Source organism: Periplaneta americana, chromosome 8, assembly GCF_040183065.1.
Source record: "Periplaneta americana isolate PAMFEO1 chromosome 8, P.americana_PAMFEO1_priV1, whole genome shotgun sequence".
In the NCBI taxonomy this organism is placed as follows: domain Eukaryota; kingdom Metazoa; phylum Arthropoda; class Insecta; order Blattodea; family Blattidae; genus Periplaneta; species Periplaneta americana.
Window position 1 is genome coordinate 136,013,801 of NC_091124.1, and position 12,636 is coordinate 136,026,436.

Genomic DNA, 12,636 nt, shown 5'->3' on the forward strand with positions numbered 1-12,636 from the left:
ACACATTTCCCTACATAACTGTTAAAAGTCCTACAATTCACAGGTCGTCTTGATGTAGTTAACCATTTTCACAACCTGGTTAAAAACTGCAGTAAGCTCTTCACCGCAAGCTTTTGCAAGTAGCGCCTCTGTGCAAAAAGCAGTGAGTTTTTATGATGGATGGATTTTCATTCAAAACTCGGGCAGTAAATTCTTTATATTTCCCACACATTGATGGTGTACCATCCATACATATTTCACAACAGTCTTTCCAAGGTTTGGCCATTGGTTGTAGTCTGCAGCATTCTACAGAAAGAAACTGCTCAGTAATTTTTTTATCATCAATAAATCTAATAAACCCAAGGAGTTTCTCTTTGTCAGTGTCAGTACTCTCGTCCACTTGCAAAGCAAATTTGCTATGAGATTTTATTTTCTATATGACTTGTTCATTTATGTTGGATGACATCTCATATATCCTCTGGCTGATTGTATTGTTGAAGAGGGGAACATTACATTATTACATTATGCACATCTGTGGGAGAAGCTAGGCTCTAAATAAAATTACATTGGGACTTATCATTTCTCTTAGTGGATTGAGCCAGGGACATAGACTTTTTTGAACTAATTTTCAAAGATATTGGCACTTACAGTCTTTTTTATTTCTAGTCATCAATTGCAACGGGGGAGTTTCCTCTTCCTTCCACAAGGAATTGTGAGTGATATTCTTGAGTAGTAGATATGAAAAAATGTAATAAAAAGTCTGCTTTGAATGGATGTTGGATGCAGGTCAAGGGAGGAAGAGGTGATGCAGGTGACAGATAAGAATCTGGCAGTGTTTCCTGACGTGTGTGCCAGTAAGCTGTGCAGAAGTAGTTGTGTGTCTCCTGATTGCCAGCTGTGCAAACCGTGTCTTACCCCAGAAACTGTGGATGTGCTGAAAGATGCTTACATGGAGCACATTAATCGACAGGACTGCAAAAGGATCTTTCCTCCACATATGGTAAGGAGACTTAACATACCAATTCTTAGCTTTGTAAGCACTTTTGAGTCATTGTTTTCATGTTGGAAATTACAAGAAACCCTTCAGTTATAAACAGAGAAATGAATGGTAGATAAAGGGTACAGAATTATTGACAGTGTCCGAATTTTAATTATATTTTGTCTTTATTTCCTATTTTACAGACAGTGCAAACTTATTTATAAATCCTGATAATGGTACTGTGATAATGTATGTATTTATTTACACTGCAAGTGGGCAAGCACCCGGTGGCAGTGGTACACACAATATAAACAATACACAATAAAATTACAATACAATACACAATACAATTATACAATACACAATACAATAAGAATACACAATACAATTTAACACAAAAATTACAATTAATAATAAAACATAAAATAACCTAATTTTACAATACAACCTACATATGTATAGATCCTACATAAGTTTCAATAGTCTTTCACTTTACTCTCATCTCACTCACTGTAATGGCACTATGACGCATTTCACTGATACTTTAGGACACATTTCACTGACACTATAACACATTTCACTGACACTAAAGAACACATTTCATTGACGCTATAAATTTTCACTGATCGGAACTATTCACTGCACTGTAAAACCATAACTTCACTGACTCACCACGCTTCACTGATACAACAGTTCAAATAAGACAAATAATTACACCCTTATGCATACTTATAAAAATAACTACATTTAAGCTAAGCATTTCTAGTCTAAGGCCCTCTTACATGTTATTTTTAAATAATTTACAATTCAAACGAAGCGAGTAACTCGTCAGGCTAAATAAATACATGTCACCTTAAAATATTAAATGTTAAATGTCACCTTAATTTTAATTTGCACTTTATACACAATTTTTAAAGTTATTCTTGAATCTCCTTAAGGAAGGACAGCCCTCAAAGACCGTTGCAGGCAGGTCATTCCAATCATTTATAATTCTATTTAAAAATGAGAATTTACCTACATTCATTTTCTGTTTCCTACATTTGATTTTAAAATCATGATCGTTCCTACCATAGTACGTTGGCTTTTCTAACCGAGCCGTTATGTCTACCCATGCTTTCTGACCTAGAAGTGCTCTATACAACGATAAAATAAAATTAATCATCATAGTAGTGCCCATAGTAAAAGTTGTCATCATCATCATCATCATCATCATCGCCACCGCCACTCCTACACCCATCCCCACCCCCACACCCACCATCACCACCATCCTTGCATTAGTTATGAGTAGTCTTATGTTGCCTAGCCATCTGTTTAGAGTCTTTCTATCTGTTACAGCCTCACAGACAAATTAATTTTAGCATTTGAAGAATCCCTATTCGTTCTTCTCTTCCAAAATTACATCTTTTACTGTGTAATTTTTAATGTAATTGTAGGTTCCATTTCTAGTTATTTCAATATATCTTTATTTCTTCAGTGATCCAGAAACATACGTCTTGTTCTAGTCATAATTTTAAATCTGATTTCAACAGTTCTCATCAGTTTTCCATATCACATATCTATTGGTAAAGCAAAGATGTTACATACTTCTAATATGTTATGCTTTTGCATTTGGAAGTGTTCATATGTAAATTTGATCTATTACACCTAAAACTTAAAAAAATTTGAAGATTTAAAAGTATGATAACTATATTGAAACCTAAGTTATTCGTTGTTGAATCTTTTGTACACTACTTTTAACACTTGAAAATAAATAATTGATTAAATGGCGATCTTACTCGTGTTAATTATGTAAGCATGTGCGGCTTACAGCTGTTTCAGTGCTACTTGACACCATCCTCAGAACTGTAACATAAATACAGACATGGAAATCCTACACATACAACCCAAAAACCAAAAACTCAACACACTAGAACAATATGAAATATACAGACACACTAAAACACACCCTAATCAAATTCTCAACACACAGATCAATTTCAGAACACACATACTATTTGATTCAACTCTTCATCACACGAATGCACCCGCACAACAGGTAGCGAAGTTGAGTTGACGCCGAGACACAGAAGGCTCTGAGGATGGTGTCAAGTAGCACCGAAACAGCTGTAAGCCTGACAGGCTTACATAATTAACACGAGTAAGATCGCCATTTAATCAACTAAGGTATTCATTGTAGCCTGTTTGTTGAAGTACAACATTACAGCATAGATTAGCTTCTAATAAATTCCTCAGTTTTGGTTGATTTATTTGAAAAATAGTAATTAATAGATTATTTATTTTGATAATTTACTTTTATGGACATTTTTAGTTATTATTATATAACTTCTTATTTAATTTTGCATGACCATTTTATTGTTATGGTTACTGCTGCTGCTTCACATTACATAACAATGATTTAATACATGCGTGTGTGTGCGCGTACATACGTGTGCGCTTTTTCTTTTGTCAGTAGTCCGAAGACTGGTCGGAATCTCATATAAGTGACACCAATAAGGTATCGCTTGTGAGGTAACCAATCTGGAATATAATAGGCTAGGATCGCCAGTTCCTTTCCCCCTCCATTGCATACTTAGCTGATTAGTAACATTACAAGTGTATATAGAATACTAAAAACTTATTTTTCGAACCATTCTGCACTTGTTTACGAATTTAATTCATTCGAGTTTATAAAATTCAAAATTAGTGTGGCATGTTGTTCTTCAGTCAACTGTCCGAATCTCATAAGTGACACCAATAAGGCATCACTCATGAGGAAACTAAGTCAGGAGATAATGGGGTAGGGCCAATTCCTTTCCCCCTCCCATTGCATACATCGCTGACTAGTAGAGTTGCCATATTTTTTTGAAGAAAATATGGGAGGCCAAGGAATCGACAAAATTTCACGTATAAAAATAAACAAATTATTCAGTTTAGTTACTAAAAACAACTGTATTCTACACCTCGCCAGCTAGGCTTAAATTAAGAGTATTTTGAGACAGATTTTGTCTCGTGTAATAGTTGAAGTCGACTGCAGTTTTCAGCTCTGATTTGATTAAATGTGTCATGCTCATGTTTCGAACATCTGACCAATTATACTACTCAACAAGGTTTTTCATAACATGGACAAGAATAACTATTTTTATGTAATTTGTATGTGCTGATTACGAATATGGCATTGAAAAAGAGCCTTACGTCACATTTTTTTAGAAACTTATATTTTTTTAGTTAGCGAATCGTATAAAAATGTGTTAAATTCTAGCCACTTTGAAAGATGTTCTTTTCTTTAACGTACATCTTTGACACAATTATATATCATTTCCGTTCTTTTAAGGTACCATTTGAAACATACTTTCACTTTTGTGAGTTAAATGAGTGTTCCCTTAGCGATGGTTTACTGTTTTATTACCCTTATTATGCAGCTGCACAGAGGGTAGATCACATCTGGCTATAACTGATTGGGAAAGGAGGAAATACGGTCGCTGTTGTATCGTTAGACAAAAAATGAACAATTTAGCGATTAGTTCTGAATGTGCAAGTGTTGTGAGCGGTATTAGTTATTCTGTAATAGTGTTGAATGGATCGCAATCGTCGTTCATGTAATATTTTTCCAAATAGTTTCTGCTATGTTTTTGGGAAATTAACTTTGAAATCACAATGTCGATCAATTACAGACAATGTAAAAAAGGCATATTACTTGTATTTTGGCTGTAAAGTAGGTAAACAAGGTAAAAATTGGGCACCACACGTGTGTTGTGTAACATGTTACGTGAAGTTAACAGAGTGATTGCGGGGGAAAAATAACAAAATGTCTTTTGCTGTTCCAATAATTTGGCGACAGCCTACCAGTCATCTGGAAGATTGTTACTTCTGCATTACCAAAAAACCACAGGGATTTTCAAGAAACACTAAAGATATAATTGTGTATCCTAATCTCCCACCAGCTATAAGACCTGTGCCACATTCTCCTGAACTTCCTGCCCCTATTCCTCCACCCAGTGAGTAAGATTATGTCATTCCAGAAGAACACGAACTATCAGAATCCTCAGACTACCTTTCAACTTCCGCTGATCCCACCTACATTCCCGAACATCATAGAACACCACATCTGACATGACAGGCAGAACTTGATGACCTAGTTTGGGATTCAGGTCTTTCCAAGCAACACGCTGAACTATTAGGTTCTAGATTGCAAGAATGGGACTTATTAAGCAAAAAATACCAAGATTTCAGTGTTCAGAAAACGAAACGAAAGCTGACTTGTTATTTTGTCATGGAAAATTGTGTTTGTGCCTGCAGAAATGTGAACGGGCTTATAGATGAATTAGATATTGAATATAATCCAGAAGAATGGAGACTGTTCGATTCATCAAAACTAAGCTTAAAAGCAGTTTTATTGCACAATGGTAATACAAAACCTTCCAGCAGTGGCTCATTCAGACACTATGAAAAAACTTAAGAAAACATGTCACTAATATTAGATGCAGTAAATTTTAATTAACATCACTGGGTAATTTGTGGGGATTTGAAAGTAATAGCTTTGTTGCTTGGATTACAAGGAGGATTTACTAAATTATGTTGTCTTTTAATGTTGTGGGACAGTCGAGCAACAGCATAACATTATGTGGTGAAGAACTGGCCTATCAGACAAGGTTATATTCCTGGTGAGCATAATATTAAATATCCTCCGCTAGTGCAACGTGAAAAAGTACTTCTTCTTCCACTGCATATAAAACTAGGGCTAATGAAAAATTTTGTGAAAGCTCTAAATAAGAGTGGAGAAGCCTTTCAATACTTAAAGACTCTGTTCCCTAAAATCAGTGATGCTAAATTGAAAGAAGGTCCACAAATTATAAAACTTTTGAAGGACAGCATTTTTGAGAAAGTACTTAACCCAAAGGAATTACCAGCATGGAAATCTTTTGCATCTGTTGTCAAAGGATTTTTAGGAAATCACAAAGCAGGAAATTATCGCCAATTAATAGAGATATTACTAAGAAAGTACAAAATAAATGGCCTGCTGTATGTCACTGAAGATCCACTTCTTACATTCACATTTGGACTTCTTTCCTGAGAACTTGGGGGCTGTAAGTGATGAGCAGGGAGAGCGATTTCACCAAGACATTGCTACAATGGAGCAACGGTATCAAGGAAGATGGGATCCAGCGACTATGGGTGATTATTGCTAGTTTTTAAAAAGGGAAAATTCCAGTTCTCATAAGAGAAAAAATGAAGGTATTTTTTTATCTTTCTCTATTTTATTGCATGAAGAGTGGTTTTTATAAGTCTTAATAGCTGGTCAGTTATTAATGTATCAGTTTTATCATATCTATGCTGCTCTTGGAAATTTTCAAACAAAAAATGAGAACAAAATGATTTTTCAGTGTATCAAGTAAGTATGTATAACACAAAAATGTAACGTGTTACAAACTTTTCATTTTCATTTTCGTATTCAGCGCAGTTAAGATCAGCCTATTTTATTAATGTTATGGAAAAAACGTTCATATTTGTTGAGTAGTGTTATTATTCATGAGATGAAACGCCCTCTTTTTATGAGCATTACTACTGCGTATGCTTAGAACAAAACTATCCAGTTTTTTCAAATTTATAACATTAACACAGCTTGATTTTAGATGGGTGAGCACTAAAACCCATTTCTGGCAAGCATTATTTTCTATAAAGAATGCACATTTTAATGCATTTCTTGTATAACAAAATTCATCATAAATCATCATCATTCACGACAAAATGAAATGTTTAGGATAAAAATGTTTACATTATGCAAAAATAAGGGAGAACAATGCTTGAAGAGAAGAATAATATGGGAGCCCGGAGACTGTTAAAAATTAGGGACAAATACGGAAGATCCTGGGAAATATGGGAGGGTTGGCAACTCTACTGACTAGTGACATGTTACACTGATCAGATTCCAGATGTATGCAGACAATATTATTCTTCCTCTGACACATATTGTCAAGTGAGATGTACCGCCTGATAATAGATGTGCATATGAGCCAGAACCTCAGTCAGGGGTAATAATGGCTAATGTATGTATGTTTATCTAATGTTCAGGAAGTTGTTCTCCTTCGTGCTTCCCAATATTTGGAAGTAAGGTCTTCATGAAGCTTCAGGGATTTACAGGATGCCAAATGTTTCATATCCATTTCTTTATCTTTGGCACATAATGGGCAATTAGGAGAGGTTACTGGGATAAGTCTATGAAGTCGTCTACCCAAACAGTTGTGACCAGAAGCATAGACACTGACTTTGGGGAGCAGGGCACTTTCTGCTGCCTCAACTAATACAGCCAGGGGCGTCTCTCCTAATAATTCGAAGAAAGATTCTTCATGTTAAAAAAAAGGTATTTTTAATGGACTAGGACATAAGGCAAAAAATAATTATTTGAACCTGAAGAGGGTCAGCTGTCGCAGTGAACATGTTAGTGATGCATCCGACAATGTGCCCTCTCTTTCTTTCCTCCTGCATTTGAAGTCAGTGAATCCCGACACATTATGCAAAGATGACTCCACTTCTTTGTCTATGATCCACAGTTTTTTAATTCAGTTAAAATCTGTCAAGTATTGCAATTGAATAGTAACTGTCATAAGTGTTACTGAGTGAAAGTAATAATACAAAATTAACACTTGAATCAACAATGTATTCGACTGTAATTTTGTCTAATGGCAGTTAAGAAATTATTATTAATGTTCAACATTTTTTCATAGAATTACTTACATTTGTTGCGAAATTTAGAAGTAACATTATCAACATTCGGTTTTAATGATTGTTTTTTTTATGATGATTGTTGTTGCGAGTGTGTGCTTGTGATTGCGATGGTAACTATTGGTAATGGATAAATTCTTAATAAAGAAAACTAGCCAAAGTAAAACTACAGTGGACAGGAACAGAATGAAAAATTGAGTTGTAGTAGTGACAATGAAACTAATAGCTCATGTTCATCATCACTGTAAGGATTAACAAAGCGTAAGCAAAACAGTGAAGTGGAAAAGGTAGTATATAAGGGCGTAGTTTTCAACAATTTCCATTGGCATGATATGAAATATCAGACGATATTAATTTCTGTAAAATCTTATATATAAAAGTCAATGTGGCTATGTATGTATGCATATATATGTATGTATGTACTCTATACAAATCTACATGCTTTGACCGATATGTGTCAAAGTTTCCACATTTAACCTTCATAACCAGGAGAAGAACATAGGCTACATTAAAATCGAACAAATGGATATTAAATTAATTAAAACATAAAAAATAAAATTATATACGTTCAAATATTCATGTATAATATTAAATGCAATCTTCTACAGTCAGTTGTTTTTTATTATTGTCTTTTGTATTCAATGTCGACATTCACGAGGCCGTGGAAGAAAGAGCACAAAAGCATTGTTGATATATCATGAAGGCCAAAATTTAGGCAATTCATGCAAGAAGTATCTTTCCTCAGTCCAGGTAGTATGAGTTTCTTGATACAGTTTAGATAGTGAGCAGGCTGTATTTTATCCAACCGAATTCTTGAATTCTTTGAAACCACATAATTTCATACTTAGTTATATATATACATATTTATTTATGCAAATGAGGGGAAAAGAAAGCATTTTACACACATAAAAAAGCAATTTAGTGATATTTTTGTTATGTTGTTAATATTAGTATGTGAATGTACGTAAGCCCACTGAAAATAACACTGTATTAATTCTAAATTATACGTCTCTCAAAATATTGTTCTTGTCCGAAAAAGTGTTACTGCGAGATTCTGTCTGTATAATCACGTTGCTAATCACTAAGCATTGTGGGAAGAACAAAGTCTTCATTTCTAAAGTGTACGTATCCCAAAATATTATTTTTGTTAAACAATGATATTGCGAATTTATATAATGTATCTTTATTTTGTATACAAAATAAGATATAATATAATTAATATGTCCTTAATTTCTGAGATATAATTTCTCAAGTCATATTAAAAAAAAAAAACAGTGTACGATATTAACTGGCGTACAGCGGTCAAGGGGTATAAAATCTTCGAATATAAATTAAATAACATGACGTACATATTGATTCTTTGGTATGACCGATAGAGAGATAATTTTTCTGACGATGAGACCCCAATGGGTTAAGACTGTTAACAAGCAGATTCCCTAATTATCGTCAGCTGTCTTTGAAGTTCAACTGAAAGCACGCATAGTCATGAAATTACGTGAAATGTGTGTCAGAACAGCTTCACATCAGTGTGCAGATCTTACATCATTTTATCTCTGCCTCTGTGTAACATCACATTTGCGGTGGGGAGAAAAAGAGATGTGTGAAAGGTTGTAATGCTTTTTAATACTCTAACGTCCACAAATAAGATAAGCCACTTGAAATTTAACTGTCATTGACCACCAGAGATGAAATGTAAGATCTGTAGAACATTGGGTCAACGCTAAATGGATGTATAAGTACCAAGTGGTGTGTTTTTGTTTTGCTGAAATTGAAGACAATACTAACTCATTTAAAGTTCGTGTAATTGTAGCCTGTATATATATTTTCGTTGGTTTTACTTTGTTTATAGGTTGATTTTTTCTATTATTTTATTTTATTTCTGGTAATGTAGAAGAGATGGTCTATTGGCCTTAACTACACCAGATTAAATAAATAAAAGAAATGAAAAATATATATGATTAAATTTAAAAAACAATTAAACGCAAGGGTCATGTTGCAAAGTTTTCTTCTTGTGCCTGATCTACAATAGCTGTTTCAAATTGAGTTAACCCTGATAGGTATTAATTAATTCATGTAAGTGATGCTATGTAAAGAATCATCTTCATGAACGAGGTTGTCTATAGTTGAGTTTCCGAGATTTCCGACAAATCTAGCAACCACTTTAATTAAAAACAAAAGCAAAAATGAAAACCCGGGCAATGCCAGGTTTTTCAGCTAGTATGTTATAAAATGTTTGAGATACAACAATTAAAAGAAGTAAGCGCCTGTGACCAGAAACTAGCCTAAACATAGCCACAGCAGGCTTTTGGGGTAGATCAGGAATTAAGTTACAGCTGTTTGATAAGTGTTTCCATTTTAAATATTGTTCATTTGTTAGTTTGTACTGATAGTTGAGATTGATTTTCCTTTTGATGATTCTTTTAATAACTTGTACCAATAAGAAAAATGTTGACTTAGATCATTTCTTTGCTACTATGTCAGCTTTCTCATTATCATTTCGCATTATAAAGCCCGAAACAATTTTTCCCTCGAAATTATTCAAATCAACTTTACAGGGAGTTATACTGAAAGCTTGATTTGCATAATACACGTCACTGTTCGTTAACAGAAAACCACAATTTAAGTCACACAGAGTTAGTGTGCTCTCAATGTTGGTTGCTTGACTGTTGTCAGCCCACTTTGAGGTCTGTGGATATAGAGGGAAAAATTGGATCGGTGTCTGGTAGAGTTCCTGGGTAGCTCAGTTGAGAGAGCGTTGTACGTTAAACCAAAGGTCCCGGGTTCAATGCCCAGCCCCAGAACAATTTTTCCCTCGAAATTATTCAAATCAACTTTACAGCTGATACCTGATACTTTACAATACCTGAAAGCTTGATTTGCCATACAAATAACATTGAATGACTGAGTGAATAGTCTCAATTTTGCTGTCATAATTAGTTGTATATTTCTCAACACCATCATTCCCCATAAATGTGGTCCTGGAACACAACTATGGTCCATTCAAATTTTGTACTCAATAATGTAGTATCTTGTTTATCTATATTTTTGCTGTACTATATATGTTACTTCTACAATGATCTTTGAATGGTTGTATCGTGGATCATAGTTATGTTCCAGGACCATAGTTATGGAAAATGACAGTACTTCTGTAGAAAGAAAAGAACTGGCAGGTTGCACCAATTCTAATGCCTTCAGGATTGAAATGAGAACCAGCAATGTAAATAATTTGAATTCAGTTATTTTGCGAATATCATCTGTAGACAGTTGATAAGGTACTCTTGATTCTTCTTCTTCTTCTTCTTCTTCTTCTTCTTCTTCTTCTTCTTCTTCTTCTTCTTCTTCTTCTTCTATTAAAAGTTATATCTAGGCCTAAATCCAAGAAATATTGGATCACAATGTTATTGATTGGGTTATAAGGACATGACAGATTTTGTTTTTCATTCTATATATCTAAATTTTTTTCAGTTTTATGATTTTTTGAAAGAATCCATTTTGGATTTTTAGAGTATGTTCACATATAGAGTTATGATACTTACCCCATTTACTAGAATTGAAGTCTTGTTAATTTTTCGTGGCTGCTATTGGTGTAGACTTAATTGCTCCAGTTATTATGCATAAAGCTTGATTTTGTATATTGTGTTGTAGAATTTCTTTGTTTGAAAGTGATGCTATGATTAACGCCACATTACTTTAGGGTGGACTTTATTTATCTATGTCATGTTTAATGTTTGTCTTGAGCTGTCCCATGGATAATTTCTGTAAACTGACATATTATATAGAAATACAAATAGCCTACAGATATTTTATTTACTATAAAACATATATTTTTTGGCTTCATCTAAAATTTATTTTAATATTACAACTATAGCAATAAAGTAGATTGTCTTTTGTTCCAAAATAAATGCAATTCAGTTTCAAAGGCAACTTCTATTTACAAATGAGGAAAAGAATATTTCCTAGTCCAGCTGCTAGATATTTTTGAAGTTAACAGTCTGTGAAACTAATGTATTTAAGTCGACAAAACTTTTGGGCTATGAATTTTTATGATTTTAAATAGTCATTGACGCAAAAATGCATTCAGCAACTTCAAAATGCATTTGGAAATAAAACATGAAGCACCGTCAACAAGGACTGTGTAAGATTGGTTTGTGGAATTCAAACACGGACATACATTAGCAATGATTTCAGCACAGGTTGACCTGCTATGCATCAATGATAAAGGAAGATAATCTAATCACCTATGCCGAGATTCTAGCACCTCTGGGGATAGTTATGAGTGCAATACAAAAGATTGTTCATAATCATCTTGCTATGAGAAATCTGTGTGTTCAATGGATTTCACATAATTCGACAGAACTTGAGAAACAAGCGCGTGTTGATAGGTGCACAAGAGTACTAAAAAAATTCAATTGAGGCCAGCCAAATTCTGTATTCACATAATAACAGGTGACGAAACATGAATTTACTGTTATGAGCTAGAAAATAAATGACAGGTCAGCACAATGGATCTTTCCAGGCGAAGATGAACCAACAAAATTCAGGCACGACCAAAGTACTGGCAAGAAGATGGTTGCCTCATTCTTCCGTCTGTTCTTTTTCGTTGTACTATCAATACCGAGTGGTATACCACCATTTGTTTACAGACAGTCTTGGAAAGAGTGTGTACAGAACGATCTCAAAGCTGTATCATCCTCCACTATAACTAAGCATTGTCCCACATTGTGGATCAGACTTTTTGGCCATTTGAGATGTGAAATTAATTACTCATTTGATCTACATTCTTGATCTGGCATCATGCAACTTCTTGTTTCCAACCAACAAGAAGAAAATGCGTGAATTGTCCTTTAACATTGGTGAAGCTGCAATTGAAGCCAAATGCAGAAATGACTTGTTGCTATACATTTCAGTTTGCAGAAACTTTTAGTGTGACCCATAGCATATATACGCTGTTGATTTGTTTCCTGCAGTATACAGAACAA

At 34.1% G+C, this 12,636-nt stretch overlaps 1 protein-coding gene across 6 annotated transcripts in view; it reads left to right on the forward strand.

The window, feature by feature from the left end:
* The window catches only part of TTLL15 (tubulin tyrosine ligase-like 15), a 177,574-nt gene that overhangs the window by 111,589 nt on the left and 53,349 nt on the right, over nucleotides 1-12,636 (forward strand). For 5 of the 6 annotated variants that reach the window (XM_069833690.1, XM_069833689.1, XM_069833686.1 and 2 more), the window contains one exon: nucleotides 766-979. In XM_069833690.1, the coding sequence (XP_069689791.1) occupies nucleotides 766-979 (214 nt within the window). Of the gene's footprint in view, nucleotides 1-765; nucleotides 980-7,006; nucleotides 7,473-12,636 lie in introns of those variants that run through there. The other variant, XM_069833687.1, reaches the window with a different exon arrangement.